Below are 22,984 nucleotides of genomic sequence, written 5' to 3'. Positions count from 1 at the left end.
TATCTTAGGATAATCACAAAGATGCAGCTACAAAGTGTAGCTAATCAGTCGATATAGACGGTTTGCAACCAAAATGATCTAGCAATATGCAAAAATTCAATAATACATTTTTGATAAGAACGAAAATGTACACTTACCAATTTTACCAATCTCATTAAGGGTTCTGACTAATGCTTCCGGTCAATATTTTTCTAATTGTAATAAAAACTTTGATTTATAATTTTAAAGTTCACAATACAAGATATGAAAAAATACGGATTGGACTAGAGTAAGTTTGTATTTTTATCGCCTTCGTAGGTACATCATATGAAACAAATTATCCAATGCGAATGCACTTACTTGCTTAACTTGCCTAAAGCTTAGTTGCTAAACTGTTTGCTGCGGTAAGACTTATCCGATACTGCCAGTCGGGTAACACGATTAAAGTCAAGGTTAAAATTATACACAATAAAATTTCACTAGAATACTTTTCACAATGCACAATTCATCAGGCTTCACGTATCAGATCCTCAACATTTACACTGCTTCCGCTCATTCGGTAGCATGATGATACTTTACGAACGCAATCGCCGCTAGCTCTTTGCAGAATTCTTCCAACACAACAATCGACTCGAACAGTGGGTCATTGATTTCGTCATCTTCGTTTTCCTCCTCTGCCGCGGCATGGTGCGCACAAATTGGCGGATTTGATAGCAACCTTTTTCCGGTTTCCACTATCTTTTCCTGGAAATTTTCTACGCGAGGTATCTCGGTCAAAAGTTGACGCGCTAGAAATTGCATCACAGACCATAATGTTGTAGCCCCCGGGGCTACCGGAATTTCTGGACTCAGCAGTATCTCGTGTAAGTATGGATGCGGAAAAAGAGCCAACTTGGATAGGATGGCTATCACGGCTAAATTTAACTCATAAGCTTGGTTGCTCATATGCTTAACGTGAGAGAAAAGCAGTTTCAGTAGCGGGCCTTCGTAAAAGCTTTCTTCGGAAATGCCACTATCGCCGCACTGCACTTCACTGAGTTCAGCTTTGCTCTTGGGTTTAAACTTGGTACCGGGTGCTGGGAGGCTATTCAATGTTGAGCCATCCTTTGCCGGCGATCCGCTAGGAGTCTCCGGCAATATGGCTTCCACGGGCCAGTTGAAACCACGCGTCCTATTGATCCACGTCTGATAGTGCCGACTAGCGTCCTGCATGTATTCCTCGTAGCAGATCCCGGCGGCATCGTTTATAATGTGCCGGGGCAACAGCAGAAGAAAACTAAAAGAGTGAAGCGGTTGAGGTTAGTTTAACATCGCATCTAGCATATTAAATATATCTACTTACTGATTGATCACCTTAAGTATGTTATGTGGCGCCAGAGTTCGTGACCTCATTGGATTATCGGCGCTTCCTCTTCGTCTTTCACGGTTATCTTCTTCATCTGACCAGGACTGAATCGTTGAAGCACTCACATCAAAATATCCCCGGCTGTTGATGTATAAGAAAATCATGCCATGTAGAATTTTCTCGTGCGGGTTGTCCAACAGCGACTGTAAAGCGAAACACATTTAAAGATCGTAGCGAAAATCCAATTAATTTGATTAGAGTTACTTCAATGAATTGCAACGTTTGTAATAGAATGTCGGAGTTTTCGTGAGCGTTTTCAATTAAGATTGTTAGCAGGCAATCTGCCCCGTTAATATCTGCGATATCTCCCTCACCAATTAGCCAATTTGCAATTTCTAAAATTTATGTTTAGAGTGTTAATCAAATGTAATTTACGCTACTCATTCACTGTATTACCATCCAACAATGCCCTCGATTGAGTCTTTTTTATGATCTTTGCTGATAACACCAACATAAACGGTGCGTACACACCCATCAATCCGGGTTCGATGTAGTTGATCAACAGTTGAGTCCTAATCAACTCTCCTAATTCCTTCGCCAGAACTGGGCACTCTTTCATCAAGCAGTCAGCGTAATCCAACCAGCAGAGGAATGATGTCAACTGGTAGCGACCAATGAAATGCGGTTGCTCACAATCCTTCGGAAACAATCCCCAGGACACTATTGCATCTTCGATATCACCCGTATCCATATCTTCCGGTATCTGCTGACAGTGACTAGCAACTCTATCAGCCATCATCGTGCAGAATCGACCAATGCTGTTTTGAATAGCTTTGCAGGATGTATTTAACGTGGGAAGTGAACCCAGTATTAGAATACCTTCGCTTGATCGAACAATTATTGTACTGTCCTAAAGAAATAAAAACGGGTAGTGAAATAGTAATCCAATAAATGAAAAAATCGATTCACTTACTGCGCTATCCAGATAACTGACGATGGCATCAAACAGCACGAAATGTTCTTCTTCATCACAGTCACATCGATGTTCGAAAGGAACCTCACTCGGAACAATCAAAGCATCAGGGTGCTCATCGTTACCGTCATTGTCGACGCTTTGATCTTCCTTGATTAGCGAGATTCGCCGAGAGGCGTACTCGAATTTTGTGCTCTGGAATAGAGGGTTATTAACCGGTGGCTTCGAAACCGAAACACCCTTCCAGCTGGATAACATTTGTGCGGAATGATGATGAGATTTGAGGAATAGGTTTACTAATATGGAATCCTTTCGAACAAGTCCGGCTACAGTTTCCAAGAAAAGAATTTCCTCCCTTTCGTACGGCGAAGCAACTGTACCGTTGCATAGTTCGACTAACTTCTGAACTGGTTGAAAGATGCTTGCATGCCCCAAGGGTGGTGTTTTCATGCAAGACAATAGACGCCGTACCCAGTTAAGAATTATAAGCCGTGCCCCAGGCGGAGTGTCGTTAACAGCTAACTCAACGAGAACATCTAAAGGTCGATTATTCAGCACGAAATCCATGCATGGTGCTTCCGGTTCCACATCGACTGCAATAGCTGATGTTTGTTCTTCCACTGGTTTGGATGACTGCTCGATTCGCTTATCCTTTGCTGCTCGTGCCTCAAGTCGTTGCTCTTCCTGTATTAGTATTTGCAGCATCTGTTCTAGATGCACCGGGATGTTGGTATCATTGATATGAATTTTCGGCAACGTTTTGTCGGCAATGTAGAAGTTTTTTACCAACTTGTAGTGATAATCGAAATCCTGGAGTGGAGTCGGCGGAGGTGCAATCTATATACAAACAATTGAAAAAGAAAATCATTTTTAGGAATTCATAATACACTTAATGCACTTTTACTCATTGTTGATAGAGAGTGGTCGTCTGAATGTAGATAATTGGTTGATCGAAAATGTGGTTTAAAATAATTAATAAATATATGTGTCACTTCCGAGTACCTGCACGTTATTATATAATCGATATCCTTCAAACAGGTTTTGGTAAACAAAGGAAATATTTTATTTTCTCCAAATTTTTATATATAAAACCAAAACAACTGTAAAATAATTCTTACGGACAAATCAGAAGCATAAATACGCAAAAGCATTATCTAATTAAGCTGAAAACAAAAATAGAAAACACTCACCACATCGGCCGCATTCTGCAGGACTTCAGATAATCTTCCCAGCATTTTATCGATCTCGCTAAACTTCCGACAGATAAACATGAAACACCACCGGCTGTATGCTTCAATTTAGCCTAGACTCTGCATGTTTTTCTACACTTCTTCACACTGCAAATGGGAAAAAAGTAAATTTTGAGAATATTGTGCCACGAATGGCTATCAATGTTTTGATTTTCACTTCTAAAACATGACGGTCATGATTTCGATGATTGCTTGCTGATATGCGATCAGGGTGTGTGCAGGGATGTCACAATTCAATAGGTATTCTGAATTTAAAAAAATCTTCTACATATTGTAGGTGAACAAATCTTTAAAAAATCTGTTGGAATCTATTTGTTTTACTTGAAATTGGGATAAACAGATATCTGTACGTGGAATTTGTTCAAAAATTTATATTTTACAGATAAATGTATATATGTGGCATCCCTCGGTGTGCGCAGCAGAAACGAGAAAAACAAAAAACATAACCAGGGTTGCTTTTATCACGTAATGGTAGATACATTTCCTACACTGTAAATAAATAGCACGATTACTTCAAGTGTTTTTGCACTCGGTTCAATTCGTCACGTCGCAATGCAAATTGAAGTGATTTAGTGTTGATTTCACAATGATTATCATTTTCCAACGAAATGATCTTGCGTTGAAAACTGTTCAATGGAAATCACCATCATAATATAATGAATATCTCTTGTATTTGCACCACTGTTTAAATCAGAGGGGATTCACTGCTGTCAAATTCCATATATGTGTGTGTTATCGCAGATCAACTCTGGTCCATGACGTTTGTTGGTCCATGATGTTTGTAACTATGAACAATAATGGGGGAAAAATATCACAACACAACACATTCATGAATGTTTTCCGCGGTTTCTCGCGTTTTGATAAAAAACGTTCCAATTCTATAATATTTCACATCGATCAATTTCATGACCAAAAAGAACAAAAACCAAAACAAACGCCATGTTGCCGAATATATTGGTTACACGATGTTTGACAGATAGATCCCCCCTGGTTTAAATCAATTGAATTACAGCTGCAATTCCAATTGACAAACGTCAAAAACTTAAAACGAAACAAAAATAGTGATGGTGGCGAAAGGCGCAAGCAGCACATTTACATAAGAGATTAACAATTTGTTTGAAAGTAAGTTTTATTGAATTTTTGAAATTGAAATAACAAAAAAACAACTCTTTTACAGATCCTGAAATCGATTGCACCGACACGGTGACAGAGGTCATTTTGTAATTAAATTGAAAATCTAAGATAAAATAAAATTGAAAAATCTCAAATAAATAGCAATTAAAAGATCAAAAGATTTATTGGGATTAGCTGATAATATCTAAATGACCGACATTCCTTATCTCAAACATAGGCATATCAAAAGATATGAACATAACAAGAGAAAATCAAGTGATTTGCTGTTGATTTTATCGTTCTTTGCATTAACATATTCCGAAAGATTTTCTTTTTACTTTGAAATGTTAGGTAAGTAGTGCGAATTCAACAGCAAGTCACTTAACTTCGACGTGGAATTTTTTTATAGTGTACATATCGATACACCGGATACAGGGATCCCAGATCATTTTGAAAATGTTATAACGCTTCACGGAAAAATGTTTATACGTTTTCACTAGCAATAGTCAAGGCCTAAACACAATTGATACGTTGCGGCTGCGTTTGCGGCAATTTGGCACCTTTGATATGTGAAACTTAGTTGCCAAATCAACGGTTTTTTTTTTCATCGCTTATCTCTCTCTCTCTCTCTCTCTGAGGATCTCTAGTTTTCACTCATCAAATGTATGTGAACACATCTAAAGCCCTAGAGGTGAAGTTTGGCCGACTGTCACTGAAAAGTTCCAATCGAACAGTCAACAGTTTTTTCATCATAGTTTTAACATTGCTGGTGTTCGATTGGAACGATTTTTGACAGTTCGATTGGAGCTTTTTGTGACAGTCGGCCAAACTTTAACTCTAGGCCTTTGAACACAGTTGTAAGCAAAGCAAAGCCTTGGTGCTACATTCCGATTCGGAACTTGACCTTCTGTTTATTAAACACAGACTTCGCAGCCAACTGTTGAGTGTACAGGACAATTGCGGCGCTAGCGCTACGATCCTACTGACACTAACAGTATCTCCCGAGCCGAGACTCAAACCTACGACGACTGGCTTGTTAAGCCAGTATCGTACCTCGAGACCAGCTGAGAGAGTCGTCATTTAAGTATGGTCCCTAATATATGTGATTGAGACCCCCATTTTCAGAGATGACGACCTTTTTTTGCTTGACAGTTTTTGATTTGCCGGTGATTTTGCCAGTCTTCGACTAGTTTTAATTCTAGTCACTGTATAGTTTACTAGTCTGGCGGAGTGGATTGAGGAACCAATTTAAACTGTCAAAACGGGAACCAGTCGTATAGCAACTCCATTGACTGGCCGTTTTGACAGTTTAAATTGGTTCCCGAGTCCACTCCGCCAGACTAGCAAAATAAACAGTGCATATAAATTTAACCATCCATTTAGGGGTGGGAAGACACGTGAAGACATCTTTTCACGGACGTGAAGACATTTGAAAAAATGACTTGGCATCCCTGATGGTATCGCCAAACGCTGCGCCCGATGCTTCCCCTGGATTCTACCCTGTCACTGCCAACTTGACAACCAGCGTTGCCAACCCTCCAGTTTTCCCTGGATATCTCCAGTTTTTTTGAAGATCGTCAGCGAAACAGCTGAAGGTTGAATATTTCCAGTTTTTCGAAAATTGTTCCAGTTTTATCCAGTTTTCTGTTCATCACCACATTTTTCAAACTCATTCTTATTACATGTATAGTCTTTTCAGTATTTTGTGCATTCATGCGCCTCGGTTGTAAGATTTTATTCGAAATCTACTCGAATTCAAGTACGCCAGTGACTATAATCTCTATGTGTAAACAATATTCTTTCAACCTTTTTGGTTACATGCAATAATACGGTGCAGCATTTTTGAACCGAAAATCAAATAAATTTATGTAAAAGCTTCAAATTTATATATCCAGTTTTCTCCAGTTTTTTATATTGAATTCATCTAGCTTTTTATAAAAAAAGGTTGGCATCGCTGTTGACAACTGTCAAATCATTGCATGAAATGTTTTGTTCCATGTTTTGTCTTTGGTAAACCGCCTAGTTTTAGAATTAGTTCAGAAAGAAAAAATAAATCACCAAAATTTTGATAAATAAGCATTAATAACTCGATGTGTTGTTAAACTTCAAACGGAGAGTGTTATTACAATATGGGTAAACATCTTTTTGTTGTGTTATTCTATTGAAATAGTGTATTCCTCCGAAAAACAAAAACCGGCATTTGGTTTTCACTACCGTTTTTCTTGCAGCCGTCCCTACATCGGTTTCACTGGTTCTGGCCTCGGTGACGGCCGTCCTCATTTTTTCTGCCATGCAAATGTATCGTCCCCTGATTGCATCCTCTCAGATGGCGACAATCTTCGGTGGATATCTTGGATCTTGGTTGTTTATTTTATCGCTTACCGTAAGTTCTACTTTCCTGTCGAAAAAATTAAACATAACTAAGGTGATGTTTCTTACAGGCCGTTTCCAATCTAGAAGCAGTGGTTTTAGGCAAAGGTTTTCAAGCCAAACTGTTTCCGGAGGTGGCATTTTGTCTGATTGGATCCCTTATTGCATGTGGAATGGTTCACCGTGTTTGCGCTACCACTTGGTAAGTATCAATACCTTAAAGGGGGATTTATTTACAATCTAACGTGTTTTATTGCTTTGTTTTCAGTATATTATTTTCTGTAGCTGCCCTCTATTATATCAATAAGATATCTCAAAAAGTGCACAACGCACCCGTTCCCGTAGACTCCTATGTCGGCAAGAAGAAAAAGAAATAGAATGGAATGTTTCTCTATGGAGCAATTTTATGTTGCAATTAAATCTAATCATAATAATTATGATTCTATCATGATCAACAAAATGAACTAATAAGGCATCCAGGAATTAATTGTAACTAAATGAAGAGAAATACATCGTGTTGCTATAAATACACCGTAGTATCTTCATTATTATTGAAAATGCGTTTGAAAACATTGCACACAAATAGCTAGAAAATAATGTGTACTCATATTTTTTATAGATGCAGCCACGTAATTCAAAATAAGTAATAAATTGAAATTTAAAAGGCATCGCTGCGCGGGAAAAAATAGAAAATAAACATCCAAAGCGATCCTCATTTTCTCGGAAATACCAATATTGAGGGGTTTCGAACGTTTAAAGTAGCGTTGCACCGAATAATAGGGGTGGGGAAAAGTTTTTTGTGAAAAGTACCGAATTTTCAGTTTACAGAATAATGGTTTTAACTTGAGCTTGTCAAGGGAAATTCAATTCAAGTCAAGAATAATTTGGTTTTTAATTTTTCTCATCTTATCATCCAAAACAGACGGCCGAATATTCAACAGAACATGATGATAAGATGAGAAAAATTAAAAACCAAATTACTCTTGAATTAAAGTGAATAACCCTAGACAAGCTCGAGTTCAAATCATTATTCGATAATCCGAATTTTCGTTAATTTTCAGAAATAACTTTCCCAGCCCTATTATTCGGTGCATCTCTATTAGAAACCGTAAGTCGCCATCTTGGATTTTAAAATGGTGTCGAACATCATATTCCGGTCGATTTCCGGCATGTAGACGTGGCCGAGGGCGCGACAACATTCAAACCTTATTAACATATTCACATAATGCTCGAAAAATCTTGTTTTTTTATCAGTTGAAAAAGGCATCTGGCTAGGTTTTCTATCATTTATTTAGGGCGACAAATAATAGAGAATGCCGAATCCAATACACTCCTTCATAAAACTCGGTCTTGAGCTCCTCGCCAGTCGCCCCTTACACCCGCAGCTCGGTCATCCCCGTCGACAGCACACAAGCAACGCATACGGGGTCTGCCTCATAGTAGCCTGTCTCTACTGTGTATCTTTGCCGGCCGTAATGCTTCTAGTAAATTTCTTTGTGAATTGTACGTGAAAATGTTACAATTTACAGTTTTCGAACGCGTGTTTTTGCCGTTAACTTCTAGTTATCGTCGCGGTTGGGGACTTTCTTGACTTTGTAGAACTTCAATCCGGAAGGCTTCTTTGACTTTTGAACGAACCCTGGTTCCATCCTACTTTTCGAGCCACAGTTCGAATAGAGAGGTTTGGATTCCTGGCTGGTAAACGACTTGATAATACGTACCATCGCTGCTTAGCCTCATATCCAACCACTCCTATCCCGACCTCCCTGCGATACCAGCTAAGGGAAGACCGAGTAACCAACCCCGCCGGAACTTGGACGGGGAAGAAAATCTCTTTTGAGTTTCCGAGCGTCTGTCCTCCATATTAGGAGCGGCTCAAAACGGCGTTAGCACTCCAGGTTAGGGGCGGCCGATTACCGTCTTCGTGCCACCTCTAAACAGTGTTGTGCACGACGGCCCTCCGGCGAGACAAGGGGTTGGTGCGCTGGCCTCACAAGTCGCCACACTCACAAGTAATGAACGAGGAACAAAGTAATTCGGACTGGAACAATCGGCACAGACCCACGCGACGAAAACGGACTGGGGATTGGAAACTCGGCACGTGGAACTGCTGGTCTCTCAATTTCCAAGGAAGCACACGAGTGCTCTCCGAAGTATTGAAATCCCGCAGGTTCAACGTCGTAGCACTGCAGGAGGTGTGCTGGAAGGACTCAATGGTACGTACGTTCCGAGATGGTCATGCATCTACCAGAGCTGCGGCACCACACATGAGGTGGGGACAGCTGGTGGTCGATATGCGTAAACGGGTGATTGGGTGCCAAACAGCCCTCGAATGTGCAGGTTGAGAATCAAGGGCCGGCTCTTCAACATCAGCATCATAAACGTGCACAGCCCTCACCTCACCAAAACCTAAGACGACAAGAGTGAATTCTGGAACGTGAGTACGACCAGGGCTCTACATTTTCGAAACATTCGCTGTCATTTCGATTCGAACAGTTTCATTTTCTCTTGATTCCTTTCGGCTACTATCAACGAATCACTTTTTTTTCTCTTTCCCTCTTTCGGATCATTTCAAATGAAACTAATGACTATTTCAATCGACGGAGAGAGTGACGGAGAGAGAAACTCTTTCCTTTCCTTCAGCGTCTCAATTGAAATTAGCACCGCATCGCGTCGTTTGATGGTAGTTTTCTAATACCGCAGGCCGTAGTTAGAACGGCAATGGCATCCAATAAATACATTACGCAAGTTCTGATCAATATTTCCTTCCTCTTTCCTATATATCCTGTATGGAAGCCTTCTGTCTCCGTCAGCGCTCATTGCCATTTTCAATTGAGATTCGTCATGTGAGAGTGATAGTGATAATCTTCGTTTTCAATTGAAAAGCGTTTGTATCAATTCCAAGCCCTTCAGTTATCAGAATCACAGCAAGAGCTTTCGACTGTGTGTCATGTGACTCACGAAGTGCTCGAAAATTATACAAAAGCTTTTCAATTGAAAGCGACGGGTCAAAGCGTCACTATAACCTGATAATTGTCAGTTGAAAATGACTTTGTCAGACTCTGAGTACGACCACTACCCGAAACATGACATCAAGATCGTCATCAGAGATTTCAACGCTTAGGTCGGCCAGGATAAGAAATACGAACCGGTGATTAGAAGGTTCAGCACACACCAGCTGACCAATGAAATGGGCCTAAGACTTATCGACTTTGCCACCTCCAAGAGCATGGCCGTGCGTAGTACCTGCTGCCAGCAAAACCTGATACACAAGTACACCTGGAGGTCACCAAATCAGACAGAAACACAGATCGACCACGTTCTAATTGATTATCGGCACTTCTCAGATATCATTGACATCAGATCTGACTCGGACCACTACCTGGTGATGATTAGGATGCGCCGGTTTTTACTTTCCGTTGTTAACAGAATTCGGTACCGACGCCCGCCCCGGTTAAATCTCGTGCGACTAAAGCAACCTTACGTCGCCGCAAACTACGCGCATTCGCTCGAAGCTGCGTTACCAGAAGAGGACCAGCTAGAGGTAGCTCCTCTCAAGGACTGTTGGAGCACCATCAAGACAGCCATCTACATCGTAGCGCAGAACGTCTTCGGGCATGTGGGACGAACCCAGCCGAATGATTAATTCGACGACGAATGTAGGGTGATAGATAAGGAGAACGCTACGCGGGCAGCAAGCGTGCACAGTGCCACTCGTCAGAATGTGTAGAAACACAGGCAGAGGATGCAGTGAACCCAAATCATCCGGGAGAAAAAGCGCCGCTTGGAGGAGGAGGGATTATGCAAAGCTGGAACAGCTGCATATTTCTTAGGCAACGCGAAAGTTCCGCCAAAACGCATCCCGCGAAGGCTTTGTGCCGTGAAAAAGCTGGTAGCACAGACTATCAGACATAACACTTCGAACAAATTTTCAATAAAATCATCGTTCGGATGATTCCAGTACTTTACGTTAGTAACACTAGCACCATCTGCTGTCGTGTTCGCGCTGCGTCATGTATTTCGACATCAGCGCCAGCGTTACTGCATGTGTTAAATGGGAAACCACAAAATATGTATGAGACTGCATGACAGCGCCCCAGACGGCGTTATCGCATGATGACTGTGTTTCGATTGGAAATTTGAAATGATCGTTTTTTGTGGCGATGGAGCTAGGTTCCAGTGTTACGTCTGTTAGTCTGTGATGGTAGTATTCTGACGGACGATCGTGAGGTGACCGGGAGGTGGAAGCAGCACTTCGTCGACGCTAGGCAGAGTACCATGGTGGCGGAGAAAGCAATCCCGTCGGTGCGACAAACGCAGAAGACGTGCCAGCCCCAACTATAGGTGATATTAAGGATGCCATCAAGCAGCTGAAAAACAATAAATCGACTGGGAAGGATGGCCTCGGAGCGAAGCTTATAAAGATTGGCCCGCCACTTGCTTTCACCGATTGCTTGATTTTGGGATACAGAAAAGCTACCGGAGGAGTTATTTGCCCTTATCTGCCCTATCTATAAGAAAGGCGAACAGTTGAACTATGGGAACTATCGTGCGATCACCGTCCTGAATGCCGCCCACAAAGTGCTTTTCCAAATCATTTTCCGCCGCCTCTCACCCCTAGCCAACAGATTTGTGGGAAGTTATCAGGCCGGCTTCGTGGAGGACGGTCTACGACGGACCAAATCTTCGCCGAAATGCCGTGAATACAGAACCCCCACGCACCACCTATTCATCGACTTTAAAGCCGCCCAACAAACAATTGCGCTGAAAAAAAACAGCTAATTATTTTAAAATAGCTAAATAAAGTCTGCATAAAGGTGAACCGGATTGCTACAACGCTTAGGTTGATTTATCAGCTGAAAAGCAAAAAATTAAGGGTAAAAAACTTGTGTACTCCACGCCATTATTTGATTGTTGGCCGGTTAAGCGCTATTTCAATTTAAAAAATAGCTATTAGACAACATCAACTAAACACTGAACAAACTGCTTGAATTGCTTCTTGATACTTCCCAAGAAACATTTTCTGGTTAAATAAGTACATTTATAACTAATCTAATTCAGCTGACGGCTGAACATAGGGCGAAAAATGTATTTCTAAGTGTTTAATCAGCTTGTAATCAGTCGGTTTTGGAGAACTAAATCAGCTACTTGTTACACTCGGCTTCCTAAATAGCCGAACAAGGACTTATTAAGAAATAGCTCAGCCATTTGAACAATTTTTATACATGCTGATCGATTCTGTAGAAGCGATTATTCATTCTTTGTACAGCTTACAGAAAAACTCTTTTACAACCAACAGTAGCTGGCTTATAATCTAAATAAGCGCCAATGTGACAATTCCTTGGCTAAAATTGTACATTTTGTTTTTTTGAAAAAGTGCTTTTTTAGCTTTATTACAGCTACGATAAATATAATTAAAAATATATATTTGTCTTAATTAAACATTTTCTTTTATTGTTTGGGCGATTCGAACACATTTAAATCTTCCGATTGTTTTGCACTTTCATCGTTTATTTTTATTATGTTGTTGGTGAAAAAAATACTGCCAGTCTCGAATTTTGAACTCATGCTCATCAGCTTGTTCAGCTGCATTTGTACAAAACGCTGAAACGCTTGTTCAGCTACATTTGTACAAAATACTGAAACGCTTGTTCAGCTACAATTCAGTTCATATATATGTAAAATTGTTTATGAAATAAACTTGAAATAGATGTACGGGTTAAATCGATACGTATGCATGTATGTCAAGACAGTTACCACATGAGCACGAGTTCGAGATTCGAGACTGGCAGTAAAGAAATTGGGTACTAAAAGGGTAATTTTCACTAACAATAAAATTAAAATAAACGATGAAAAATACACACAAAAGTGCAAAAAATCAAAAGATTCAGATGTGTTTGAATCACCTAATCAATACAAAAATTGTCTTATTAAGACGAATATATATTTTGAATTATATTTATCGTAGCTGTAATAAAGCTCAAAAAGCACTTCCATTATATTATAGGAAAGAGGAAGGAAATATTGATCGGAACACGCGTAACGTATTTTTTGGATGCCATTGCCGTTCTAACTACGGCCTACGGTATTACAAAACTACCATCAAACGACACGATGCGGTGCCAATTTCAATTGAGACGCTAAAGGAAAGGAAACAGTCTCTTCCTCCGTCACTCTCTCCGTCGATTGAAATAGTCATTAGTTTCATTCGAAATGATCCGAAAGAAGAAAGAGGGAAAGAGAGAAAGAAGTGATTCGTTGATAGTAGCCGAATAAAATCAAGGGAAAATGAAATTGTTCGAATCGAAATGACAGCACGAGTATATCAGTTTCATTGTTTTGTTTCGAAAATGTAGAGCCCTGGACAGAGTCATATACCTTGCAATTGCAAACATGCTATTTGGCCTATAAAAGATCCTGTTTCAGCCGAAGCCGCTCATAATAGTTCTAGACAGCGACAACAGCAGCACTAGCAGTGCAGTGGATACCAGCGATGGCGGAAAGCGGCCACAGCTGTGGCGTAGCAATGGATAGCGCACTAGTTGCAGCTGATTCCAGCAACGATAGTAGCTCGGCCAGCTGATGCAGCGACAGCGGATACCAATGGCAGCGTATAGCGTCACAACTATGGCATGGCTATGGTTAGCGCACTAGTTGCAGCGGATCTCAGCATCGATAGCGGCTGATGCAGTGAGGCACTTTAGTGAAATGCAGTCTCTGTGCGATAGTGGGCACTAGTAAATGCATTCAATGGAAAGTTGACTCATTTTGACAACACATGAGCCGTCTAGTTTTGAGTGTTATATCAGCATTTCACTATTATCACAACGAATACTTTTATCACAACGAATACTTAGTTCGCACTGTCAGTGATAACGCAAAGATGTAATCGGAATCTTATCCGATACTAAATTGAACAACAAGTTGTCCTTTTCGGGATGAAATAAAAACCTGAAGATTAAAGCAATAATGTTGTCTTGAGTTAATTTACGTTTTTAAATTTGTGAAAATTATAAATTTTACTTTATTTTCGTGTCTCAGAACGTTCTGAATTAACTCTTCCTTCAATCAGGAGCACGACATCCGAAAAAATTTCATCTCAAAATTTGAAAATTGTCAAGCCCCAACCATGACAAGCAACTTACTATATTATTGAAAATGGTCAATCCTTGTTGAAGCGCAAAATTCGATTGATCTGATCAGTCAACGTTTATTTACTAGAACAAATGACTAACACGCAAGCAGCCGGGTTCTCTTTCTTGTAAAAGTATTCTACTTCAACCTTGCGGTCGTGGCTTTGCACACAACCCTTCTGTTTATTTGTAAAAACAGATTTACATGAACACTTCAATCCAATAAATTTATATTCACTCTTTAGGTTCTAAAATGTTGATGTTGTAATCTATACATATAAAAATGCAGTCCGGTCTGTCTGTCTGTCTGATCCATATAGGCTCGTAAACTACCGAACCGATTGACGTGAAAATTTGTGAAAATTTGTATGTAGGGGTTTTTGGTGCCGACAATGGTTCCTATGATAGTTTGAGACCCCTCCCTCTTCTGGAAGGGAGGGGTCCCATACAAATGAAACATAAATTTCTTCACAACTCAAGAACAAAACAAGCAAATGAAACCGAATTTGGCATGTGGATGTTTTAAGGGGTAACTAATATGTCCATAATAGTTAGATGAAACACAAATTTGTGCACATCTCGAGAACTAATCAACCAAATGGAACAAAATTTGGCAGGTAAATGTTTTTAGTGGTAACAAATATGTACATAATGGTTTGACACCCAAATCCCTCTTCTGGAAGTACATGTTTCTTCACAAATTTCTGCACATCTCGCGAACTAATCAACTAAATGGAACCATATTGGCAGGTGAATGTTTTTAGTGGTAACAAATATGTTCCATAATCGACCTCAGACAACATTTTGGATTGTAAGATGGCAACTTCCGGTTTCTGGAAAACAGCCAAAAATAATATATATATATATATATATATATATATATATATATATATATATATATATATATATATATATATATATATATATATATATATATATATATATATATATATATATATATATATATATATATATATATATATATATATATATATATATATATATATATATATATATATACTGTATGGAAGCATTCTGTCTGCGTCAGTGCTCATTGCCATTTTCAATTGAGATTAGGCATGTGAGAGTGATAGTGATAATCTCCGCTTTCAATTGACAAAGCGTATGTATCAATTGAAGGCCCTTCAGTTGTCAGAATCACAGCAAGAGCTTTCGACTGTGTGTCATGTGACTCACGAAGTGCTCGAAAAATTATACAAAAGCTTTTCAATTGAAAGCGACGGGTCAAAGCGTCACTATAACCTGATAATTGTCAATTGAAAATGACTTTATCAGGCTCTGACTCTGTCGACCGTGCTTGGGAAGCAATCATATAACGACCAATCAGAGGTCGAATTTTTCGTTTTGACAAGGCTTGACTAATTTCAATAGTACAATAGTGTGAATAATAAAATTACAATTATCTTCTTTTGGGAAGAATCTTAGAAGATTTTCCAATCTATTGCTGCAAGAACGAAGGAAATTCATCGAAAACTAACCGATTTATTAGCATTTGAAATTGGACATATTTTTCACTTTTCTCGGTTTTAGATTTTCATTTCACATCCCTATGTAGCCGAACTTCCTGAGAGAAGTATTCTACTTCAAAAATTGAATAAGAAAGGCTGGGTCTGACCGCTAGGTGGATTAATTTAGGTTTTATTAAGCCCTTGTTCGGCTATTTAGGAAGCCGAATGTCACAAGTAGCTGATTTAGTTCTTCAAAACCGACTGATTAAAAGCTGATTAAACACTTAGAAATATATTATTCGACCTATATTCAGCCGTCAGCTGAATAAGATTAGTTATAAAAACGTTTATTTAGTCAGAAAATGTTTCTTGGGCGCGTATGACACTATCGACCGAAAAGAGCTATGGAAGGTCGTGGGCGAAAACGGCTTTGCGGGGAAGCTGATCAGACTGATAAAGGCTACGGTGGATGGGACGCAGTGCTGTTTGCGGATTTCGGGTGGATTGTCGGGTCCATTTGAATTCCGTAGGGGGCTTCGACAGGGTGATTGTCTCTCCTATCTGCTATTCAACATTGCACTACAGGGTGTAATGAATCGAGCGGACATCAACACTCGGGGTACGATATTCAACACATCCAGTCAATTCATTTGCTTTGCTGATGGCATTGTCGGCAGAACAGTACACCAGACTAAAACGGGAAGTAACGAGAATTGGGTTGTAGATAAAAACATCTAAAACGAAGTATAACATGGCAAGTTATTGGGCTCTGGTTGATGGGATCATCAAAGGGTCAGACCATAGTGTTTCACTCTATAGAGAGAAGCCATGTGGAAGTTGACAAGTGAGAATAAACAATAAACTGCCTAATATTCTTTGACTGTTATTCTTTGGTGCTCTTATAGGTACAATCTAACAATAATTCTTTTCGTTGGTGGCATAATTATTCAAAAATTCATTTGGAACATTTTATTAAAATTGATGGACTTATTTTATTGAAACCCCTTTCCAATACGCAGCCAAATTAAAACGTCATTGCACACCAAAACAGGAAACACCGTCTGCCAGTTCCTGTTGCATGTCTCGTTTGCCACACACTCACACCAAAGCACCGGTAGAGTTAGCGAACCTTTACATTAGAGAAATGACAAGACACTCACCGTTAAGGCAACTGTCAACATCAAAACGGGCGAGTTGTATCATTTTGCATTGCCGTTATCCGTTTTGATGTTGACAGTTGCCTTAACGGTGACTGTCTTGTCATTTCTCTAATGTATAGGTTCGCTAGTTGGTACGGATTGTCCCCGTTCTTAGAATATATTGTATTATATTGCGCTACACAGTAGGCCTGGCCGCTGACAATAAAAATGTATGGAAATCATTTTGTTTTTTTAAATGGTGGATATCATTTTCCAGGATCCTTTCAAGTACTGGCTTGTTAGTGTAGACTAGACTAGACAAAGCTATCTTTTTTAAAACGTAATTAACCGGAACAAAACGCTTCTAAATGAAATAACTCTTCAGCAATGAGACAACAAAAAGAAGAAAATACAGGATTGATCTTTTGTTGCACCTTTAGTAATCATTTGCATCCTCTCTCGTAAGATAAAGTTGAAGACACTTTAAGGTGAACTTACTTTCGTAAATATTTCTTTTTTATGATAAAACAAGTTATATTTTTTTCTTTGAGTTACAAAGAACAAACAGAATTCTAATATTGAAATCTTTAAAATAATAAATCTATTAAGCTATTTATTTCAACTTTGAAGTGAAAAAAAAATTCGAAAGGTAACTTCGATTCGATTCACTATCTATGGACGCTCCCCAACCGTGCGTGGCAGCCACCTTCACCCACCCACCGAATGGCGCATCAGGCCAAATGAACGTCGCCATCACCATCGGACGTTCATCGTTCATCGCACGTTCCATCCATCGCATGTAGCGAACCTATACATTAGAGAAATGACAAGACACTCACCGTTAAGGCAACTGTCAACATCAAAACGGGCGAGTTGTATCATTTTGCATTGCCGTTATCCGTTTTGATGTTGACAGTTGCCTTAACGGTGAGTGTCTTGTCATTTCTCTAATGTATAGGTTCGCTAATCGCATGAGAGGTGCAACGAAAATTCATCCCACTTTCATCGCAGGCGCTTTCGGTCAGTTCGTTGTTTTCCGGCGGCGCGAGTGGAAGTGTGTTTGATAAGCTCGCTAGTTGCTTTCGCTGAGGAAAATATAGCCTTTTCTTTCTTTTTTAACCAAGTGGGGAAAAAATTTCCGTGCAGTGAATTATTCGCAGTGCGAATTAGCCAATCTAGGTAATTGCAAAAAAGGTGTTTTGTTCAATCGATTGTGCCGTCAGTGCGTGTTTATAAAAAAAAAAGGTGGTGTGAAATCGATAATGTAGGAAATTCGCAGGATGAATATGGAAAAGTTTCGTGAAAAAAAAACCTCCAATCCAAAAAGGCTTGAAACATGTGGTTCCAATAGACTGCAAATCGTTTGCCTGCGGATACCGTGTGGAGCGAAGAAACGGACTCCAGCCAAAAGAGAAAAGAACTCTGCCCCCACCCTAAGCGATGCCAGCCAGTTCTTGCCAATTATTTTATTAGCGGCGTTCCGCACAGAATTCAATGCCACAATGTTTCGCTCGGAAGCTCCCCTAGTTTTCAAAACGTTCATCGACGTTCAATTATTCGGAGTTATGCTACTACTGAATAAACCGCATGGAAATCGATGATAAAAAAATGGTTACGCTCCCATGACTCCTTCTTGCGCAGCAGCATACTCGCGTATTATCATAGAATAGTTGGCACCTATTTCGCCTCGGGCTAAAATACATCCAAGAGGTTTCACCCCGTATTGTATCGAGTAAGAGTGGAATGAAAACTAACAGCTAACCCAATGAATATGAATGTGCCTCGATGGAACTGTTTATTTTTGATAATCTTCAATGCTCTAATCGCACCGATCAACGTCATTCGAATGATGAAGTTAGCAATGGGCGATATTGTATCGGTATCGCAAATATCGATACTTTTGAGACGATATTTCGATTTTTTGGATCGATACACAAGCGCTTGATACTCGATCGTATCGATACTGAAAACCGCGATATTTGTATCGATATTCTTTTATGCATACGGACCAGCTAGCTGACATCGCGCTATGTTACAAGGGCTATGTTAGCCCTCAATGTGTACACGAGATCACCGCCACTTTTCATACGCTATGTTATGCTGTCTGTCAGTGTCAGTGAGCCCACACATCGTAGAACCGCTGCGATGTTAGCTGCGATAAAGCAAAGCAAATCGGATAGAGATGCCAGCTAGTTGATACGAGCTGGAACCACTGAAGAGCTGCCAGTGTCAGTATAAATATCGCACAAGTCTATTTGCACTAGCAAAACTTAGATGGAGAAATAGATAGAGAGAATGTTGTGAGCCAAACGAACTGTCAAAATCTGAGCCAAGCGCACACTAAAAATATTCTTCACATTATTTTTACGTGAAATTTCCTGTACTTATTCATTTTCTGTCATTTTGCATGATTTATGTGACAAACATAACATCTACGTGAAAATCACATGCATACTATGTTTTATCACGTAGCATCTACGTCAACTTGGCAACGTCAAACAGAATGAAGTATCGCGTGAACTCTCCGTGCGAAAATACACAGAAATCAAAATGGCGAAGCTGTTGTCTGATTCAGTCTTTGAACATGAGAGGAATTCCTCGATGACTTCCCAATAAGTGAGCTTTAGAAAAACCATAAGAATCCGCCATCGAGATTTCACACAGATTCAGTTCAAATTACAAGGAATTTCCTTGACATAAACAGTTGCAGCTAACAGTGATTATCGCCATCGAATGTCGCAATATCATTTTGTCATTTTCTATGTCGTTTAATTCATTTACGATTTGGCGATTTCGCATGCCCGTGCGACTTATCAAGCAACATATTTGGATAATTTCTGAAAACTATTCCTAGTGTCTCATGAATTTGGGAAACCACAATTGAAAATTATACGTTGTAAAAAAGGTAGAACCTATCAGACAATCAAATGCTTTTCACTTTACCGGTAGTTAAATTCTACGTGAAACTCACAAGAAATGCATATGTCTACTGAATAAGATTCACAGGATAAATCATCTTAGCAGTTTATGATGAACTCAAGTGAAAATCACGTGAAATCTACATGAAAATGACAGTGGAAAATATTCACATAACTTTTCCGGTAATTATAACGTGAAATATATTTTGAGTGCAGCATAGGGCCAAATTCGAAATTTGTTTTACTTAAGCCACACATTTAAAGCCAAAAAGGAGTGCTCAATAATAACGTGTTCTCAAATACTTTCAAAAATAGGCATAGCTCTACGTTGCATTATTAAGCCACAAAACTTATATTGTTTCTCTGACAATTGATTAAAATATTGTTTGTTTACATTTATACTCAGCTTCATTTGTTTTTATTTGAATTAATTCTACTTTCTGCGTTAAAATGCATCCACAAACCCCTCAAACGAAATTCAACGTTATCAGAAATGATGTTTGGCTTCGATTTAGTTGGGCTATAACCCAACGAGCGGGAGCCCAATTTAAACGTAGCCCAACTAAACATAGCCCAACGAGCGAAATTTGACTGTATTTCAAAAACAATTATAAGTTTTCTGGTTACACTGTTCAGATCGAATATTGGCAAGCGGAAACTAACTCATGCTTTCCGTCGACACAAGTTAGAGTACAAGTGAAAAATAAAATTGCAATATTATTTAGTTAGAAAAATTCAGCGGTAGACTTCACTATCTTATTTTCGCTGACATATCTAACTTTTTTATGTCATCAACTTCCTCATCAATTATCATGGAAGTGTGTCAATAATTTATACAACTAAGACGGGAGCTTCACAGCCCATTGGGCCAGTGAATACAAATCTTGAAGATATAAGTTGTTTAATTCATTTGTTTGCCAAAGCTCAGAATTTCTGCATTACCTGAATGTATTTGTTTGTGAAGTCATTTGATTCATGCTGCTCTAGAGAATGCGGATAGATACCAGAAAAACAACAAAAAGTCTGCACATCAAATTTTCATTGCTGAAAACCACCAAAATTTTGCTGATTTTTGGTGTGCTGTGCTTCCAGCAATCTGTTCAGCAAAATGAAATTTGCTAATTATTCAGTAATGCTCAATTGCATAAAAGTGACAGGTCGTTTGCTGCATGTTCAGTAAAACAAAATACAACTTGCTGGTTGTCAGCTATGACAATTTGCTGTTCATTCAGCAAAGCATAAATCAATTTGCTGGTTAACCAGTTAGTTCAAGGGAACCATGTTTCCGTTAGGCACCAGATTCCATCCGCCCATCGGATCATAGGCAAATTACTGTTGAACTAGAGATGTATGATTATCATTTCAACTTTTAAGTTCATCTAGCCCAACAAGGACTTAGCTATGGTCCCATATTCGCTATCAGGAGCTTAGCGATGATCCCGTACCAGCTGCACAGCGATTTGGCGCGTTTTACTGATGACAGCCAGACGTAAATTTTTTGCCATATCAATTCTTTTGCTGGATTCCAGCAAACATTCATTTACTGTTTTCTGTTCAGCAAATAGTTTTGCTGTATTTTCGCGAATCACTGAATCGATTACTGGTTTTCAGTAAATGTATTATTGTTTCAGTTGAAAACCGAAATAATGACTCGCGACTTTCGATTTTTTAACCTTATACACAATGCGCAAAATGTCGCATCTAGTGCGCTGTATAGCGCATCTGACGCGCAATACAGCGCACTAGATACGACACTATGCGCATTGTGCATAAGGTAAAAAAATCGAAGGTCGCGAGTCGATATTTCGATTTTCAACTGGAACAATAATATCAAAAATTCAAAAAATGATCTCAGCTATTGTATCGATACTTCTGGTATCGATACTTTTTGACCGATATTTTGAGTATCTCGATACTTTTGGTTCTTCGGCTATCGATACTGAAGTATCGATACTCTCCGTCGTATCGCCCAATGCTAGATGAAGTACGTATACTGGAAGTCTGGATGAAAAGCTAGATAGGGTGAATTTCATGTTACCCATATGAATAAGGTACCGCTGCACGACATAATGGTGGCACTATATGGAAAATTCATCTCCTGCACTGAAGTTTCTCGAGATTTTCCCCCGTCCAAAACTACATCTCCGTTGTTTGCGGCTGTGTGCTCGAAAGAGAGAGAGAGAAGTTTGTTGTTGTTTTTCCCGTTCGAGTCGAGTCGTCTCCCACGTCTCTGTGACAATCGAGCCGGTCGAGACCCCGCGCGCGGATCATCGCTCGGACGGAAGTGTGTTCACCGTTTTTAATGCGATGCTCATTTTAAATTCTTTTCTCATCGCTCTCGAGGGGAAGCGTATTTTTAGCTTTTCCTTTTCTATTCTCACCACCACGGTGTCGACGACGGCGCCGGTTTGTTGGTGGTGGCCCGTCATGCTGTTGCGGTGTTGAAGTGAACATGTACTCACATATATGTGCGAGCTCGAGTGCCAATGAGAACTTAACCAGCCTAGAACGGCTGGTCCCTGTAGCACTGTAGCGGGAATGGCCTAATAGAATCGAAGAGTTGGGGAAAGAGAGTTGCCATCGGCAACATGAAAATATAATTAACGCTGGCTTGGGGGTCAACACAATACTCGGCTTCAACATTACTTGGCCGAAGCATTGACACCGAAAATTATCGTTTTTAGTATTCTGTGGGTAGGGTTTCGGGTTAAATAGTTTAAAAAATTCTGTATCATTGAGGGAATTAACAAGGAAAAAAATCGTATCCACAACAAGAGAGCAAAGGCTATAAATTAACGTATGTTCAAACTGGTGATCGACATGGGATCGAAACATTCAGTCCGGGCTCCGGTCTGGTTTGTCATAGAACTGCTCAATAAATTACAAAATATTGGAGATGCACAGTCAAAGAACTACGGATAAAATGACGAATTGTTTTTGGCTTAGAGTTATACAAAATTGATAATTTCATGTCAACTCTTCAATATACAAGGTGTCACATAAAATTCGACACAAACGGCTGAATACGTTCTTTAACCGCTGCAGTCCACAGACCGTTTTTTACCCGTTTTCTGTTTGGGGACTTGAATCGTTGATGGTCCTGTACTTGAATTTTCTACTCAAATTCAGATGTGACAGCTTCCTTCTGATTTGTATGCTGCTCATTCCAGCAAGATACAAAATGTTGGTTGTTGTAAGGGGAAGATAGAACGTGTCATAATTTCTTACGAATGCTCACGTGGGCAGAGAAACTTGCGTTACATTCAGAAATTGGAAAAAAAATACTTTTGAAAGT

The 22,984-nt window shown here is 39.5% G+C and overlaps 3 protein-coding genes across 5 annotated transcripts in view; 2 read left to right on the top strand and 1 right to left on the bottom strand.

The window, feature by feature from the left end:
- Positions 1 to 258: 258 nt before the first annotated feature.
- LOC129731629 (FHF complex subunit HOOK interacting protein 2A-like) lies at positions 259 to 3,768 on the bottom strand. The gene is made up of 6 exons (XM_055691765.1): positions 3,488 to 3,768; positions 2,298 to 3,134; positions 1,781 to 2,234; positions 1,589 to 1,719; positions 1,322 to 1,527; positions 259 to 1,255 (listed from the first exon to the last, which is right to left on the bottom strand). The coding sequence occupies exons 1-6, from the start codon at positions 3,566 to 3,568 to the stop codon at positions 532 to 534; spliced, it is 2,433 nt and encodes an 810-aa protein (XP_055547740.1). The 5' UTR covers positions 3,569 to 3,768; the 3' UTR covers positions 259 to 531.
- A 2,856-nt stretch (positions 3,769 to 6,624) lies between these two features.
- Positions 6,625 to 7,559, top strand: LOC129730185 (protein KRTCAP2 homolog). Its single transcript, XM_055689317.1, has 4 exons — positions 6,625 to 6,793; positions 6,889 to 7,043; positions 7,102 to 7,232; positions 7,299 to 7,559. Exons 1-4 carry the CDS (start codon positions 6,790 to 6,792, stop codon positions 7,405 to 7,407), a joined length of 399 nt encoding a protein of 132 aa, XP_055545292.1. The 5' UTR covers positions 6,625 to 6,789; the 3' UTR covers positions 7,408 to 7,559.
- Positions 7,560 to 17,810: 10,251 nt separating this feature from the next.
- The window catches only part of LOC129730704 (dihydropyrimidinase), a 53,034-nt gene continuing 47,860 nt past the window's right edge, over positions 17,811 to 22,984 (top strand). For 2 of the 3 annotated variants that reach the window (XM_055690249.1, XM_055690246.1), the window contains exon 1: positions 17,811 to 17,950. The gene's annotated coding sequence lies outside the window, so the exon portion shown is untranslated. Of the gene's footprint in view, positions 17,951 to 17,997; positions 18,017 to 22,984 lie in introns of those variants that run through there. The other variant, XM_055690248.1, reaches the window with a different exon arrangement.

This window comes from Wyeomyia smithii, chromosome 3, assembly GCF_029784165.1.
Source record: "Wyeomyia smithii strain HCP4-BCI-WySm-NY-G18 chromosome 3, ASM2978416v1, whole genome shotgun sequence".
Lineage (NCBI taxonomy): Eukaryota > Metazoa > Arthropoda > Insecta > Diptera > Culicidae > Wyeomyia > Wyeomyia smithii.
Note: the sequence above shows the minus strand (reverse complement) of the source record. Positions and strands in the feature narration are given on the sequence as shown.